Source organism: Megalops cyprinoides, chromosome 5 (genome assembly GCF_013368585.1).
Source record: "Megalops cyprinoides isolate fMegCyp1 chromosome 5, fMegCyp1.pri, whole genome shotgun sequence".
In the NCBI taxonomy this organism is placed as follows: domain Eukaryota; kingdom Metazoa; phylum Chordata; class Actinopteri; order Elopiformes; family Megalopidae; genus Megalops; species Megalops cyprinoides.
Window position 1 is genome coordinate 30,872,126 of NC_050587.1, and position 19,084 is coordinate 30,891,209.

General features: G+C 42.0%; 1 protein-coding gene across 3 annotated transcripts in view; it reads right to left on the reverse strand.

The window, feature by feature from the left end:
• The window catches only part of LOC118777830 (ras-related protein Rab-3C-like), a 40,259-nt gene that overhangs the window by 11,217 nt on the left and 9,958 nt on the right, over nt 1–19,084 (reverse strand). For all 3 annotated transcript variants that reach the window (XM_036529033.1, XM_036529032.1, XM_036529031.1), the window contains exon 3: nt 5,813–5,931. In XM_036529033.1, the coding sequence (XP_036384926.1) occupies nt 5,813–5,931 (119 nt within the window). The remainder of the gene's footprint in view (nt 1–5,812; nt 5,932–19,084) is intronic.

A 19,084-nucleotide genomic window follows, 5' to 3' on the forward strand; every position in this document is an offset into this window, starting at 1 on the left:
AATAATTTTGCCGACTGGCACAAAAGTCTCACATTAATCTAACGCCTCAGTTGTGCTAGATTCTTCCCTCGGCCTTCCCTGTGCTTCTTCATATTCTACCATTTTTTTCTAAAGCTCTTGTGCAGTAACATCGTGTTCAGACGCAGAAAAATGTCACATTAAACAGCATCAGATGTTTCTGACAGCACAGTGCTCTGAAATGTCATGACATCAATTGCATGTATATTTGAATGTTCTGGGATTTTTTTCTAGGACCTTCGAATAAATGTCTTCAGGCCAGATGAGACTAATAGCATTTGCTATAGTCTAAATGCCTGTTACTTAATTTCTCTGCTTTGGAAACCTGAGTATTTTTCCAAGTGTCCTGAGGTAACCAAGGTGTATATTCCAGTAATTATTTGCCACAGAGGGACATTTACTGAGTGTACAGCTATGGACAGAGTACTTTTCCAAGGGTATGGTTTGTTTACATAATATTTATGTTGGTGTAATGTCTCCTCTAACGTTATCAAACAAAGGCTTTGGTATACGCATTGCCTTAGTGTTCAAAATTCAGGTTAATATTAGAAACAGAGCTGTCACAACACTGAAATGTGTTAAACACAGCTGAGTGTCGGGGTTACTATGGAGTGTAGAAGAGGGGAGTGCTAATTTAACACCCTCAGATTTGAATTAGCACTCTACCACTACAGCATGCATGGAAGCTTTCAATGACTGCCAGTATTCTACACACAACCTGGGCTCACAAAGCTACACATCCGTTTGCTCAATCTTTTTATTCTTTTAAACATAAAGATAATGTCATTCGTTCATATAATGTAAACCTCATTCAATTTAGCCTTAACATTCTAGAGTTATTGTTTTGTTAGACAATTTGCCCACAGTGCAATAGTGTTATTTGACCATTTGTTGTAAGCGCCTGGGCTTCACAACTAACCAGTTTCAGTCAAGATCATAAAATAAATAAATTAAATCAATACCATATTATTCTATTCTATGCAACTTTACCACTGTGTCAAAACTGTGATGCTTTCAAAAGTGCAATTTTGACACTAACACTTTACTTGGTTTACAGTTTACTATGCTGATGTCTGCCTAATTCACTTATCTCTGGTCAATGGTTGCTTGCCTGTGCAGTAAAATCTCTTTCACTTAGTTATTCATTATAATCTCATAAAAATTCATTTTCATGTAGCCAGTGGGGTCAATGTGATTATGATGGATTGCTTTACTCTATTAAGGTGTGCAAATAAAGATTTTTTTTTCACAGCACTTCAAAGCATATCCCACATTTAGCGCTTTCTGGCCCTGTGCTTAATTTGAACAATATTGAACATTTTGTATAAACCGGGGTGTATTACTCACAGTCAATTTATGAATGTATAAGCAAATCTTATTCCCTGATTATACTAATTAGAGCTCTGGAAAGAAAAAAAAGAGAAAGAAACTTGCACTCTTATTTTTGGAAAGTCTTCAAACAAACAAAACAGCAGGCCCAGTAAACTGTATCTGAGGCTCAGGTATGTGGATGCAGTTGGGCTACACTTTAACTTCTTTTACTTTAACTTCCCTTATAACTAATTTGTGGTTTGTGTTGTTTATACAATGCAGCCCTTGAATTTGTTTCAAGTAAAAATGTCTAAGAAATTCCTAATAAACTTTCAAATAACAGTAAATAGTTAATAGACTTTCTAGGTAAACTACAGGTTTTTCATATGTTGTTTCAAATTGAAGGGTCATTCACGACTGAATAAATGGTGTGTGTTGCTATATCTCTCCTTAACTATCCTCTCTAGTTTCCCAGCACCACTTGCTACTGTTGTTTGGATACTGTGGTATAGTAAGTGTTGTTTACTTACAGCACAGTTGTGGCAGATGTCATACTTTACACCTACTGCGTTGTGACAACGGGAACTCACTGACTAGGACATCACATTTAAATCAGCTGAATGTGCAGGCTGGCAGCATTAGGGACAGTGTAACTGATGGCCAGTGATTTACCCTGAGGTTGTGAGAAGTGTCCCGATGCACTGTGCAGTTTATGACATGTAGACATGTGGGGCTGGCTAATTAAAGATATGCCTGCATTCTTCCTTTTTGACTTCCTTTCCAGATCAGTCAAGGGTGCCACAAACCTCTCCGCCCAGGTGCTACCATGTCCTGAATTGTACACTGCAATTATACTGTGCATACTCAGTCAAGGCTGGGATCTTCCATTCAAAACATCCACACCACCCATGGAATTGGGCACAAGATGCTCCTGGATGTTTAGGCTGCTGTTGCTGAGAACTGGAGCACTGTTACTGAGGCCCTCTCACATTTGAAGGTGAGTTCTGGGTTAATTTTTTAAGCCTTGAGTTCTGCGGTCTCTGCCCTCAGTATGGGATGTTGAACTATGAACCTATTTTTCTGAGCTTATTTTCCTCCTTAGTTTTCACTGACACTTCAACTGTAAAATAACTGGTTTGCACCTCCCCTAATCTCTGTCTGCTGTTGTACCAATTGCACTTGTCCCTGACACGCCCAGATTCTCTGAGACTCGACCGTAGCCTCATTGTCAAAGCAGCCAGGGTATTTTCAACAGATCCAGCAGCAGGAATCATATCCCATGATAAAATATGAAGAAAAGACAAGTCCTCTGTCACACGTGGATTGGTGCAGAGCACCAGCAGAAGACAAGCCCATTTACAATTCATGCCTCTGGACTCCTAGAGAATCTCGGCCGTGCGGCTTACTCCGCACGAATGCAGCATCAACACACCGCTATGCTAATACAGCAGAGCAACTTCACTGATTCTCCTCCACTGTGTCTAATTCAGGTGGCCTGGGAGACAGAGATAAGACCAGCCAGGTAAAAGTTAAAGGCATCTCGGTGACAGACATTTCAGACTACCTGGATCTACCCATTTACGCAGAAAAGCAATCTTCTACTCTGTACCCCCCCCCAGGGAGACCGAACGCAATTAGTGTCTTTGCCCTTCTACAATAATGAGAGAACAGGTTTGTGGTTGAGTGGAGTAAAGCATTGGCTTAGAACAGGGAATTGTGCTGGTGAGCACCATTACAGGTGTTGTGCTATTAGCTAATGTCTATTTAGTCTATTTAGAAGGGCTGAGGGACTTCCATTCAATTCTCCTGTGACCACGAAGAGATGGGGCTGCAGCCATTGTGACGTATTCTAGTATGAATGTGCTGCAGGAGGCAGACAGAGCGAAGGAGGTCAGCCATTACAATCTGCTAAATCATTTCACAAACAGTAAAAAAGTCAGCTTTTTTACAGGCCTCCTCCACTGCATTCCAGCTTTATATTATACTGACGGTGGATAATATTACAGCCTCACCTGATAAAGATGTGCAGAGCAGAGGCATTCTGAACAGTGAGGGATGAGGTGCGACAGAATGGGAGGCCAGCGTTGACGCGTGGAAAATGTTTCACTGTCAGTTCATCCTAAATGAGTGTGAGCTGCCCTGCTGACTTCCCGCTTCGTCTACGTTAAATATGCATGAGGTGCTGCGTCCAGAGCTCAACAGAGAGAGATTGGCGTGAAAGAGACCTGTACAAACGGTTGACTACGGACAGTGCCGGCTAAGCAAACAAAGTTTGACCTGAAGCATTACTATGTAAACATTTGCTGAAAGGCAGGAGGGGGTGATACCATTCCAGCACCATAAAGCCACCAGTTAATGGGGAGGTGAACACGAGGTTTAGGCTGTATGCAGTCGTGGGTGATTTGTTTGAGTCTCACTAGGATTAGATATAAGCCACCGAGATTCCTCATTAAAACGCTGTGGAATGAAACAAAGCGTGAAGGGTGGAAACCGCCCATTTCAGACATTAAAGGATCCTTGTTAATCGGAACGTTTCCCCTCAGTTTAATAACACCGCTCACTCCGTGAGTTCTCACTCTGTCAGGACCATAATACCCTTTTAATACAGTCCGAGAGAGTTCCACGAAAAGGCTGCACGCTTATCCAGGCTCAAAGGATATCCGCTGAAAAAGCAGCTGTATTTAGGGAGCATTAAAGCACAGTGGATCCACTGCATTTACACACCAAGGCAGAGGACCAAATCTCAAGACTTCAGAGGATGGACAGTCAGGGACCACACCACCTTCAACCCCCACTACTCTGTGTCCTGCTAGTCTGACTATAGGTGGACAATATAGGGATTGCCTCGGCTGGAACAAGTCTGTGCCTGCAGATAAATGAGAATATATCCTGTGTGATCCATTCTCTGAACAATTGGCTATGCAATGACAGGGGTTGGAGGGGCTTCTCTAGCCACACACATATGGCTTTGATATCAGCAATTTACATATGTGTGAAGCACCTTCTAAATATGCAATATTCCATATGTCTTAAATATGATGGTTTGATGACCAGAGGCCAAATACATCTGTCTATTCATTTAATTTAAAGCAGAGGAACATGAGAAACCATGTTTAAAGTGACAGAATGAGATGAAAACAAAAGCCATTAACACCATTTTGGTGTCACATAAAGGCTACTAAAAAGATCTGTCTGTAATTGTTATGAAGGGATCACCAGGGATGGGCACTGTCTCTTTAAGCGTCTACACTGTATGTGTGTGTGTGTCTGTGAATGTGTGTGTGTGTGTGTGTACACAGTAAAATTAAACACACACGCAATGGAGCAACACGGCACTGAAGAGCACACACAAAGTTACGCTATGGATGCGGTTGACACTCGACTGGGGATTTGCAAAGCTGCAAATCTCAGTAAAGAGTAGAGGGGACACATTTAAAAAACATATAAAGGAGCAACTTTGCTACACCTGCCTGTCATGTTCTGTGACACTTGTGTGAGCCGTGTCCAAAAAAGCGTCCTTCACTGTCCCTACTGTCTCTTGTCCTCCGGGCAAACTGCACGTTATCTGCGCGCCCCTGTTTGGTGCCGATCCCTGTAATTCAATCTGGCCCGTGCGCTGACCTCTGTGGAAAGCGGCAGGCAAAGCGATCGATGAATCCCGGGGGGACCTAGCCGCCACGTTCCTGGGAACACGTGCTCAGTACAGGCCCCGCGGACTCAGGGTTTTTATCCTCTTTTTTTTATTCTTTCTTTTTTTTTTAATGGTCATGAATCCCGGGGTGGTACAAAATCGATGTCATCAAATATTAACAACCTCCGGGGACTTTAGTTATCTCTGACCCTTCCGTGTCCTTTCCATTCTTTCTTTTTTGTTTCTTGTAAATGTCAGTCGCTGAATGATGAAAGAAAATCGGCCTGGGCAGGAAGTGGAAAGCTCAGTGGCAGTCGACTTCCTGTCCAAGCAAATCCTTTGTGAGCACAGACCCTTCCCGCGACCAAAAAAAAAGTGTGACGCGGTTCCGAAAAAATACACAAAGATAAAGCACTTAAAGGTCAAACAGTGGTCTGGGTCCAACACCAGTGTGGTTCTGTAAAAAGTGGTACATTCTAAGATGGACCTTGGCTGACCTCCCCCGAAGGCAGGCAGTGCCAGTAATGAAACTGACAGGCTCTTTCTTATAACCAGTGACTATATTACTGACTTTTATCTATATTATCTAGAGTCTATATAAACAGAGTGCAATAGCGTGTAGCAAATACCTTATCTATAAATTGAGTATAAATCAATTTGGGAGTCTATATCCATGACAAAAATAAACACACCACAATGATGTAATTAGTTTAGTGTTTGATCCATGGTATTGTTGCTTCTCTTTATGCAGTTGGGGAATAGAGGACAAATATGGAGACAGAAAGCCAGCCAGTGAGAGCAGGGTGTAATACTACTGCTTAGATGGTGAAGTGGGAAAAATGTGAGACTCACCAGTCCTGGACCGCGCCAAAGGATTCTTCATTGGTGATGTCATACATCAGGATGAAGCCCATGGCGCCACGATAGTACGCTGTCGTGATGGTCCTGTAGCGCTCCTGCCCGGCTGTGTCCTGCAGACGCACAACAGATGGTCAGGGTTCGAAACCCCGCTTAGCCGTTCACCGGTAGGCTCCCGAACCACAGCACACCTGATTCACAGGGTATGTTCATTACAAGGGCAGTAGTGTAAGGTAGCAGTTGTAGTATTCAACTCCTGACCTGAGGAACAATTTCAGGACTGCTGCTGTATCTTTGAGCATAGTACTTTCTTTCAAACAAGGCTTTTTCTGCAAGCCTTGTGCACAAAGGAGTTACACAATATGCAGGATGCAAAATGGTAAGCATTCTCAGCCACCCTTACAAAAGGGTGTCTGTTAATCAAATGAATAAAGCTATAAATAATTATGCAATGGCAAGCACTCTGGCGAAAGAGCAACACTTCATTGAAGGTGAATGCACTTTCCTAATGAATTCATACATACATACATACAGAAAGGCACACAAATTTCAATGCATCTGAAGACACCAGAAGCACCCTCTTCTATATTATTGAACACTTGTTCAGCGTGTTTTGGATGGTGTTCTGTATCATGAAATTGACATGACACTGGTTGTACTCTGCCTATCTAGAGTTTGTTCTGCTTTTCTTTGAGTCCCTGCTTTGCAAGCCTTATTTAAGGCAATTCAGGCAGAACACCAGAACAAACCCTGAGACACACCCACCTGTCCCTCAGCCTGGGGGTTGCTATGGTGATCGGGCATCTCTGTAGGAAGTGGAATGAAGCCCGTTATGCTGGGGGGTGATCCGTAAAAAAACAGCATGTTTCCTGTTGATTTACATTGGATACTGGAAGTAAACTGGTCTATCTAGTATATTAGAATAGTTTGGTTAAACTTCTTCTGTCAGGTTTCAGGTGTCAGATTAACATTGATACAAAGATCAACTATTATTCCTTTAGATAGCTCATACATAGGGGCTATGGGCTATTTAATTGAGTTCACAGGGGTTTCGATTTCCACAATTTCAGTTGCATGATATTTTCCCACAAGTAAGAGTGTGGGTTTGTCTTCTGTAGACTGCAACCTCACGGAGAAGTTCAGTTCCGTACTTCTACAGTGCAGAGGTGAGCTAGTTATAATGATGTGATGCAGTTAGACAACCTGCCCCTGACAGAGATGTCAGAACTAACAGATGAGAGGTACGCACCCCCAGCTTTCTTCCAGACACCAGTGAAATGACGAAAATTCAGAAGAGGAAGGAGCAGGCAGCAGTGTCTGAGCAGCCAATCACATCTGCAACTCCAAACAAGCCTCTCTTTTGTCTTGGGAAACAACGTACTCGTAGGTGACGGTTGTTTATGTCGTCCTGACGCATATATTAGACAAGCAGGAACCACTGGCTGCAGTTGCAATGAGGCGGTCTCCCTTGATAGGAGGTATAATGTCACCTAAGAACTGTGATGCTTCAGTTTGATTTTTTTTTTTTTGTATTTTTTTCACTTTCACTTATTTTCACTGCAGGAGTGTTTAAACCAGAAGCACAGAGGGGAATGTGCAAATTATGCATTTCAATGCCTTTTTCACTTCTGTCATAAAGTATTCACATAATATAATCAGAAACATAAATGTTTCTCATCACATCATTTGATTTCGTTACCTCCATTAAATGTACAGTACACAAACTGAATGTTGAAGGATCACCCTGCAGAAGTCAATTCCTCATAAAAGAAAAATTCTTTTCACTTCTGTTTGTACTACACAGATTGCCGCAGAAGGCTAGTGGAAATGCCACAACATAAGGAAATGTGCAGTATGATTTATAAGAATAAAAAATAGGCAGTGTATCAACCTGTCCTTTTTCAATTCATGGCTGTCTCCATCAGCCTCCCCCACGTCACCCTAGCATCTCAATTTGGCACAGCTCCCCAGGAAGACCTTCATGGCAGCTGCATTAGACAGAACCGATTATATTGCTGCCATTTTTATTCCAAATGAGGCTTCGTTTAAATGAATTAAAAAAAAAACACCTGACGTAGACAACAAAACCGCAGCCACTGGCAAGCATATGGAATCCTATAATTCCAATCTGCTTCTGCTACTGACTGGCGGCGCTGCCCTCCGGCGTGAAATGGCCCATGACAAAGCAGCGCTTCCCCTCCCATCACGAGGCTACGCCGGAGCTGTGCAGGAGCCGACAGCGCTCTGCTTATCAGAAAGCGCAAGCAGGGGCCGGATTCGCCAGTGGGAGCAAACAAACTGCGGTGAATACTGAAGCAGAGGCACAGCCACGCGGTCGAGCTGCGGCTCTGTAAACGGCGACAATTACGTTGCTAGCAACCCTGAGCCTTTTATGGGCCGCGAGGAGCCTGTGTTTACACACTACGCCAAAGTCGGGGGAGCCGTAATTACAGCAAATAGAATAAGCTGATAAGACCACCCTGCCCCCCTTTCCCGCAGGTGCTCGTCAGGCAAAGGGAACAGACCCCAGGGTGATATAAAACACTGATCGCATCGTTGACGTCGATCGTCGCACATCTCTTTAGCTTACGGGCTATCGGTGCCATCAGATCTGTCTTCTTTAGTTTGAAAGCTGACATGGACATTCGATTCTGCACAGCTGAGCAAATCGGTGAGCGGAGCAGATGGCATTTTATAGCATTTCCCTGTAGGGTTAAATACGCTGGAGCCCCTTAGATGGTGAATGAAAGAACATGTTTTTTAAGAAAAACATTCAAGAGCTGGGATTATTTATAAATTGTTTCTTTTGAGTCAGTACTTAATAAGCCATTTTGAACCTTCACCTACGCTTGGAGTGCAATCCTGCCTGAACATACATATTAACATGTTTTACTGTGATTATTTATTTCATAAATTATATTAACTGAGAATGGCAGTTAATTTCTGGATCCAACTGTAGCCGAAAGAGCCCATTAAAGTACTGTCAACACATTCAGGAAATCCAGATGATGTAGTCCTTTATTTGTTCCATCAAAAACAGTACCCAAACCCTCCTCCTGGCTACTGTTTTTTTTAGGGATATGTGTTGTAATAATTTCTACTTTTCATAGGTCTCAAACAGAATCCTTATCTTGCCGCTCCGCCACATTACAGAATGCTGAATGCTGTAACTATGAGACCAAAGTCAAAACATCAGTCAAAGCTTTTTAACCAAAGTGACCCTTGTCAATATCAGTGATTATTTATGACAACATACATACATAAATCAACATCTATTTCACAGCTTTGCAGGGACACAAGCATCTCCCAGAGCAACGGATGAGAAGCATAAGTGACCACAACCATGAAAAAATTGACTGCAGAAACTGTCCTAAATAAGGAAGAATGGTCACAACTGCCATCTGTCCATCACAGATTCCCCGCAGTGAGAATTCCATGTAATGGACTGGGTTTGTCACTGTGACATGGCAGGAAAAATGCCACCCTGCCCAAGGGTAGAGAAGCAGTGCCCCATCTAATCTTAGTATCCCCTGTTTAAGAGTCCATCGCCCTAACCTGCATTTATTGCTGCTGCCACTTCTCAGACACAGCGGAACTAGCTCGGGAAGAGAAAGCTGGATGCCAGGCTTCTTTCGAGGGCACACGCGTTATGCACACACATTAAACGGATTATGCACCGCAGAATGGGGTGGGTCACGACCGCTCTGATGCTGCAGCGCTGTGGCGAAGGAACAAGTCTCGCGCTGTTAGCTCATTACAGCTCTGCATGCGGTGCGATTAATCTGAGCCGCCACGAAGGGCCCGGCCGCCTCACGTGCCAGCGGACGACCCGCTGCGCCAGACAAAATGGACGACCGTCCGCCCCGCCTTCAAGATTAGAATGACGGCCGTGATTTTTTTTCCCCCTTTCTTTTCCAGCCGCGTGGTGAGACACCTGCGTTTGATCGCGGCAAGTTTCCTGCTATGGCTTTGATCCCCTGCGGCCGACTGCAGCCGTGGAGGGTCAAGGACAGGGCTGCGAGTGTGTGTGCGGTTCCCACGGTGACACGGTGTGGGCTGTGTGCTTGAGGCGGGTGTGCAAATGAACATCACAAAGGATTGACATAGCATTCGCTGTAGAGTAATAGTGGGTGGATTCACAAGCCAGTTATGAGTCTTGTGATAGATCATCAGTGGGTACAAACACCATATTTCCAAATATGAAGTGTTAAAAAGCGTTCTCAGTTTACATTTCATATATTGTTATGAGCTCCATCTTGTCAAATAAACAGCTGAAAACACTGAAAACATGCAGCATATGAGCACCATGTATTGTATGGGTGTGCTGAGAGCACTCTTCCTATGGAAGTTAAAATATATTCTCTTGGACTATGAGAAATGGCATTGATACTGTGGCTGAATCAAAACTGTATCTAATTCAGGCTTCAGGCCGAGGTCCACAAGATTAATTCAGAGGTGTCAGTGCTGACAGTATAATCAAAAATATCAGCTTATGACTTTCAATATGGTGATAATTGACTGGCCCCATAAAAAACTAATGTTGTTTACAGTCATTAACTGCATGACACATTTCTGTTGACTCACCATTCTGCAAAATATGTCATTTGTAAAACTGTAATCATTAAAACATGAGATATTAATACTTTCTGTATCTCAGAAAAGTTCAGTTCCCTGGTTGGTTCCTTATTGATGTTTAGGTTTCAGTGCTTTACCACAAAACATGTCACTTTATTTGAAACAGCCTGTCTTCAATTTTACCCCAGCAGTACATGATGGACATCCAGGAGGCAACTCTGATATTGTAAACCTGATGAGGCAGACACTTTTGCCTTATGTACAGCATACACATCCCTTTGAGGAAGCTGTTGCTGTACTCAAAGTCTCTTGCTGAATTAAAAATACAGCAAGTGCTGTTGTGGAAGAGATGGGTGTGTTTTCCTCTTCAGATTCAGAGAGTTTTGTGAGGGTGATGCTGTCCAGAAAGTTGTCTTGTGATAGGCCAATAAGAGTTGCCGCCTCTTTCTGCTGTGATTGACACAAAGGGAGTTCTTAAAGGGTGCTTGGGCCAGGTCACTGTATCGCAGTATTTGTCATTTAGGATGGGTCATCCTCTAAGAACAACTTTCCCCCCAAAACTTTTTTTTTTTTTGTCTTGAAAAGACCTGTCTTGAAATCTTCTACCTGCCTGTAAGTTTTATGACCTTTTAGAGAGAGTTTAAATGAGCACTCTTGCAAACCTCTTCAATCAATTTGCAAAGTCCTCTCACAGTATAAGGTGGAAATACCCTACAAACTTTCAACAAAGTACAAAATTAACAACCTTGTCTGACCTTTAACTGTATCAGGTTTCAGGCAAGCCAATTATGGCTGTACACCCATGACAAAAAGCCACAGACCTTGCACCTGCCGATGACGTCATTCAGAGGGTTGTGTATAGCTGCAGACATATTAAACTAAGCCTTACACTCCAGATCGTACGAGCCTAGTTCCAGCTCTATGGTGGACGAATGGGACAAGCTTCCACAACAGCACTGCAGAAGCACAGAACTTCACTGTATCTTGATGGGCTGAGAGCAGGCACTGAGCTGGAGTTGGGCCATCGAGATGATTTATACCTGACTCAGAATCTTCCTTTGACTCACAGTTTGAAAAGGTCACCTCACCTGTTGTGTGCCAGGTGAATGAATCAGTTGCCGATTGAAAGGTCCTTAAAAAGCCTTAAGGACTCCAACCTGGAGTGGCACATTTCCCCATTGTAGCTCCAGTCTACATCATGCTTTCATTCATCTACAACCTCTGGGCATGAGCCCAGGGTAAAGTAGCCTGTAGCCTACATCTTGATTCAGCTCATTCAGAACCTGTGGGCACAGTCCCAAAGCAAAGTTGGGAAAAAAACGACTGCGCTTATCATTTCCTATATACCGAGGTTGTACCGAGGTAATTAAGGTAAAGGCAGGCTACGCCGTTTAATGAATTACCTCCAGCCCCCTTATGACCAGTCAGCTCTGTGCCTGTCTGGAAGACTCATGTGTCTGGCTGGGGTCCAAGACTTCAGCTCCACATTTGCGGCGTGAGCTATTGATTCTTGTATTTTGTAGTCTTACCCTTTATACTTTCATTGGTCCAATAAATTAACGGCCAGATAGTGTATTAGTCATTTAGCAGATGGGCTGATGCATCAAAAGTAAAATGAAGCCAGGCAGTAGAGCATGTCTAGCACTAAAATGCCGCAATTTAATTTGCAAAGAAAATGCTTGAAATGGACAGATTTTTTTTTATCTCAGCAGTATAGCAGTTTAGGTCATGGATTCATTCAATCGGAATAGGTGTCAGAACTCATTACTTAATCTTTTGCTTTGATTCTGTAAAATACACTAAGACTACAAATGCTATTTTAGACGAACTGAGAAGAATATTCAAAAAATGTAACCTTAAATGTATTTCCTCACGCAACATTTATACATATGGATGTATAATCTAAAATGGAAGAAAGTGCAAGAGATTCATTTAAATAGAAAATGTTAACACCAGAGATGAAATTTATTTGGTGGCTGTTATTCTCTTCTCTGAATACATTGCAGCATAGTCTCCACACTGAATTAGCTACTTAAACTCAGAACTCATTTCACATTTGAATAGATCATGTTCAAGCTTTCATTTGTTACCCCTTTTTTGAAAAACTTGTTCACTACTGGTAACAACCAATGCAATATTTGGGTAATCATGAGGGATGGACATAATAAAAGTTCACAAAGACCTTGCTAATCTTTTTCATTTTTGCATTATGGGTAAATGAAGGAGAAAAGTTTATTAACTATTAATGTTTCATCTCAGTCAAAAGTGTTCTAAATTCCTTCTAATCAAATGGCAGCACTTGAAAAACCAGCACTAAAATGGTAATAGATTGCCTATTCAATCCACATTGGCATAAATCTGAATAGAGGGGAAGGTATTTACAGGTATTTTCTGTATGTTCAAACAGTAGCATGCTGTGCTCCCAGCAAAGTATTAACAAAAAACCTGTTTGTTTTATGTCCTTTGAGAAATGCTTGTGTTAAAGCATTTAGCACAAATTAATAATGAATGAGTCATGAAATCATTATTGGAACAGAAAGAACATTTTTACCCATGTGGGATCACACTCATACTTTTCAATATGCAGTAAGTTATATAGTTTTTTTTCCATCAATATTGAGTATTTCATACAGTAGATTCAGTAGATCTGAATTTCCAGGCAATGGTCATGTACCTACTGGAGAGTATTGACATTGGCCATTTGACATATGCGCATATTGTATAAGCACTGCCATGCAGTAGCTGCACTGTTTCAAACACAATACTGATATATGACATCACTATATGAATTATATCAATTTGTGTGTATATATATATATATATATAATTAATTTGCAATATGCTGCAAATAACTAGTTCTCTAGTTGGCTGTCTGAAAACAACCTTTTTTTGAACTTTGGTTTTCATAAAAGCAAGTGTCTACTTAATCACCCACACAATCTGAAAGCCTCTCCAGGATGAAGGAGAAATTTGCATGTCATAATATTTTCCTCACTGAACTCTTGAAAGGCCAGTAGATCTTCAATTAAGGGCTCTCTTTATAGCTTTTGATTAGTGAAACAGAAATCTGAACATCTTTCCAATTAATCACAACAATTTCCCATTAAGTGAACCGCATGTGTTGGTTCTGTCTAAGCTTTTTATCTGCCTTATTGATAAGCTGACAAGCTAGACTCCTGTGAGTTTGTCAGGGATTTCGAGTGAGTGTTCTCTCATATTTAGTAACTGCATTATTCACTTAGGTTTCTGGTTCCGTTGGGGAAAACATCTTCATTTTGTTCCGAATATCACTAATTACATGAATAGTTAAATGTAATGCACCAAGGCATTTGTTATGATGGCTGAGAAACGATCTTCTGTGCTGCTCCTCAGTGGAACACAGACACGAACTTCTGGATCTCATGCCAAGTTCTAAATTGGTTGCTCTCATCCAATAAGGTGCTACTTAGAGCTGGAAGAATTACGGCAGATAGTGGCAGCATGGATGATGATATATTATTTTTCTCAGTTAACACAGCACTGGATTTACAGATTCATCTTTTCTGATTGTCATTACACACAGTTACCATGGAAGCCTCTCACAGTCCTGATGGCAGCACAAGTGCCGTGCCTGCAGGTCGTCCCTTATTTATGACACTTTGCCCTCGCTGATCAACCACAGCACTGCCACAGTCAGCGAGAGGCCATGTCACATTAAATATGCTGCATGTTGGTCTTAGCAGGAGCGCATTGATCATCTCTCTGTCTACTCTACAGCTCTAAGAATGGGTGATGGGGATGCACTGGGCTGTTAGATGAAATGCATGATGGTACAGAGAAGGTCAAACAGCAGAAATATCATTAGCATGTGTGCCCTTGTGCTGGCTGGCCAACAGCACGCCTTCTCTGTGTCAGTTAGCCGATGGCTGCTTCCACAGCCCAGCAGAAACTAAACAATCAGCTCTCAAATGCACATATATACTGCATACACACACGCATGCAGGAGCACACGTGTGTGCACACACACACACAAGCAAACATACTTTCTCCCTCCTTCCTCCTTCTCACACACATATAGTTACAGATACATACCCTCACCGTCACATACATAGACACATACTCATAGTCTCACAGGTTTTCTGGGCATCTCTGCCTTGAGCCTTGACTGGCCTTAGGCTTATCCTAACCTGACATTGCCATTAACTTTACCTTTAATGCTGTATTTATTATGTCACCGAATCTGCCAGCCAGCATTTACCAGCCAGCATTACCTTCAATATGCTAAAATGTTGTCTTCCCAAAATACTGTTTTGCTGCAGGAACTACATGTAATACAATGCAATTTTATTTCTTTCAGGCAAGCACAATGAATATCCAAATGGTAGATAAAGACACTGGAGCCAGCACTTGTGTAATGATATTTTCAGCTATTTCATTACTTTATGCTCTTTATGTATCTCTTGTTGTCTCTTCATGTAATCTACCAGCTAACACTGAGATGACTGCCTTCCTAAGTGAGCGTGAGATAACTCACTACATTTATTATGGAGTTTATTCAAGGGGTGAGCTTGTTTTGTTGCTCCAAATACCTCTATAATAATACAATGCTGTACCTGTTAAACACAGAGGCAGGTTTGCCTTTCATGGTAACCATCTTACTAAATTGCGAGAGAATTAGAGAATCTAATTCTCTTGCGGAGCCATGACCTGGAAGATGCTAGACTAATTCAGTTTTGTTATGCCACTCCTCCACTAAAATCCTAGTGAGGACTCTTCCAGCCCTGTGTCCAACGCCTCTTGAATTTTGCCAACCCTCTCCGAGGAGAAGACTGAGAGTCCTCTGGCCAGACAGGGTAACCATGCGTAAAGCATACGGCAGCATGGCATCTCGGCGCACCGTGTCACAGCAGAATTTTATTTGCAGTGACCAAGTCAGCGCGGCCGCAGTCATTTCATCCGCAGGCTGGGCCTGAATGAGCCAGGCTTTCACACGGTGGAAAGGGTGTTAAAATCATCTGTCCCTTCTCAGGAACATATCCTCTCAGAGAGATAATGTCAGAGAATTTCAACATCTTGACAGCTTCCTGGCTTTTCCCAGCATTGCGTGTTAATTCCTGCTATTTTAGGCACAAGTAATCAAATTCCGATGAGCCTGTTGACTGCGAATGGCACACGCACATACAGAAATATACACATACAGAAATACACACGTGGAAGCCCAGGTGCATCCACACAGGCATAAACATGTATACATGCACTCTTTAAGTGTTCTTTCAGTGTTAAGCTCTCAGCGGAGCTTCCTTGTCTATACAGAAAACAAGGTAGCATTTTGAATTTCGAACTTCAGTTAAGACTGGAAGACTACAGATACAACAGCTTCCTTCTTCTGTACCTTGGCCTCTAATCTGTCTTCATTCCTCACAAGCGAGCTCTACGGTCTGTTTGCCTGTACAACCAGGCAATTTGAACAGAGCCCCCTGTTGTTCACTCATTAAGCGTAAAATATCTACTCTAGCAAATGCAATCGGACTGTTGGCCTGCGCTGCAATGGAAAAACAGGAGAAAACAGCATGCAGTCCAGGTTGTGCTGAGCTTCCAGTAAATGAATTGAGAACAAAGATGGAGAGAGGGCAGGGCTGGCTCTCTCCTCCTCTGCTGTTCCTCCCAACAGGCTTTGTAGTAGGACAGCCACGTATAAAAATAGCACACGATGAATAGTCATGCCACCCTTTCCGGCAGGCTCTTCCAGCTACAGTACGAGGCTTGTAAATCACATTTGGGCGGGCCCCTGGCAGCCAGCCAACAGCCCTCTATCCGATGAATGCACAACAAGCGATCCATTTTGTCTCTCACTGGTTTTGTCAAAAGGATACCTTTTTCACCTGACTTGGGGCCATGTCATGGATGTAGGTAATGTTCTGCTGATGCTGAGCTGGAAGATGTGGCTAAGTTAAACGCAAGTACAAAGTCATAAGCCCTGCGCACAATGTAGCCACGCGTGATTCATTATTTAGGACGAGCATCAGGCAGCAATAATGTCCTACATTCATCACGACACGTTACAAAAACTGCAGTATGGTTCCATTAATAAAGAAGAGTCTGTAACCTGATACCCTGCTGATCCCTCTCTAATTAAATCCATTTACACAATTACTGAGTAACATCTTCAAACAGAGGACTCCATAGAATTCAGCAATTTCTCTTCCACTGAAACACGTCAGGAACAACCTGCCACCTATTGCTTTCATGCTTGAAGTTAGAAGCTCCCTACTGTTCACAATAATGTGGCAGCAAAATATATGTTAGTGAATTTTAATACTCAGTTGCTGACGTGTCTAGAAAGGCTTCAGGAAGAACATCATCAAGCTAAGTGCATGTTCAATTATCCACTGAATCATGACAGCTGGGACCAAACCGGAAGCTTTCATCATGCTCAAAATGTGTGCAAGATTCTACAGTCTCAAAGACCAATAATTAGGCAATTACAATTTAGATTTTGTTGAGCTACTGGTTTAAAAATAGGCCCTTGGAATAGGAATTTAAATGCCAGATCTTGGAAAAAAAAATGTTTGATTATAAAGAGTGGCTCATTATAATGATTGACACATATTTTCCCGATCTGAAATTGACTTTGCGTCTCACAATCAAGGCCACGATTCAGAACCCTGAATGGAGGCAGAGCTGAACACAGTTGTGGAGTGAAACAAACCACCACGGAGCGCTCTTTTGTGCTGGATGTAGCAGCCGAGAACGTGTTAAAAGGCGCAGCCTGAAAAACTCAAATGCACATTTAAGGCCATGACTCGGAAATGGGAAATCAAATGCTCCAGAGAAAGGGAAGCCAACGCACGCAAAAACCTTACAGTAACAAACACCGACTGGAAAATGGACAGATGTTTCACACAGAGATGAGGCAGTCATGCGGCTGGAGCCAAACAATGAAAGATGAAAGGCAGATAGAGAGGTATGAGGAATGCTTTACAGCAGTGCTGCCTAGAGATAAAACGGGGATGACGCAGCAACCCAAGAGCCGCAAAATAATAATATATGTCCCTTCAACCCTCTGACTTGCACAAATCAATATCCTTGGCTGGATTTCTTATCGCTCTGTTCCCCAAGGGCCTCTCGTGGTAACATTGTCCATTTCTCTTTGTATCTCCTTGTACATATTTCTGTTGTGAGTCCTCTGGTAGGGTCGATCTCCTTTTTTTTTCACAAGCTGTTAAATCCAGCTTTAAGTATTTCTGTCAAAATTTTACATCAGGAGCTACTGATGAGATTACATTAATTAAAGTTAAATGATTTGTAATAACTCTATTACATTTTACCATACTATTTGTGGTTCTCTGTATTGTAGTTGTACTTGTCGTTTTGCATCACGCTACATTTGCACTGTGCGGATGGATAATCAGTGTTTCTAAATTAAATAATTAATTGGTTGTAGCTCAAAAAGAAAGGTAATCTGTTTGTAATTGCTCAAGATATCAAATACCATTTCCTCAAATTCATATTACAGCCAATGTGGAATGCCCGAACCTCTTCCCAAAAATTAAATCTAACAGGGCACTATTGTGTGACTTCCCGCTACTGACCTTGGCACTTGCCTGTACAGTCGCTCAAGGCTTATTTCTATGGTTTCAGTCAATTAGTCTACTGTTACAGACAGCAGTGGATGATATTTATGCTAAAGCATTGATTGGCTCCTGCCTGGGGACAAAACTCTCCCTTGGGGGTGGGACTGCAGCTGTTTATGTTGGGGCACTTTCCAACAAGGCTGAAATTGAACTTTCATTATTCATCATATGTAATTGAAAAATGGTAAATTAATAATGACCTGCTGATTTGATTGATATTTAATTCTTTCTCCAGCAGATTTATTTTCTAAGTCCAGCACAGTCCCCCAGATCAGAAAGTCTGCAATTTCCAAACAGCAAGACAAAAAAACCCCAGGATGTTCTTCTCAGCTGTAATTCATATATTAGGTTTCATCTTCCTTTCCTACATTGCCAAGGCAGAAAATACAAGCATGCCCATTCAAAAGACATACATTTTATGTTTTCACTTTTTGAGTTAAAATCTATATAATAATGCAATTTTAGAAGGAGTTACCAATAAGGAAAAACTAAAAACATCCTTCGATTTCATCTTCAGGGTCCTTCCTATTGAACTGCCTTCAGAGAGTATGCAATCCACAGGCACATTTCAATGTACAATTGGTTGCTAATGGGTCAAGGCAACCTTTATCAACCTTTCAGCTTTTCCCAGAACACTTCACAGAGGAGGGTTATTCAGCCTTTCTGAAGCTATCCCTTTTCGGAACATTTAGTTTTCAGCGAAATGATACACATTTATGCATATCTTAAGCACATTTCAAAAATTGCTTCAAAGGTTGGGTATGAAACACCACGGACAATCTGTACAAATTGTTTTCATATTGGAATTGTTTGCAAGGTTTACACTTCATTTTACTGAAGTGTGCTATTCATCAATATGGGTAATGCGTATTCACTTTGCTGTTTCACAACAGGCCGTCTGAACATCATTAAGCAAGTAATTTCAATGAAATGACTCAGAGTGTCACCCTTGAAAATGATGTCACAAAGTGCTCAGGGAACCGAACTAGTTACAGACTTGAGTCCCTGGTGGTGCACTTCTGTTTTATGGTAGAGCAAGGTGTTTCAATGAATAACACAGTGTGTAAATAGAAAGCAA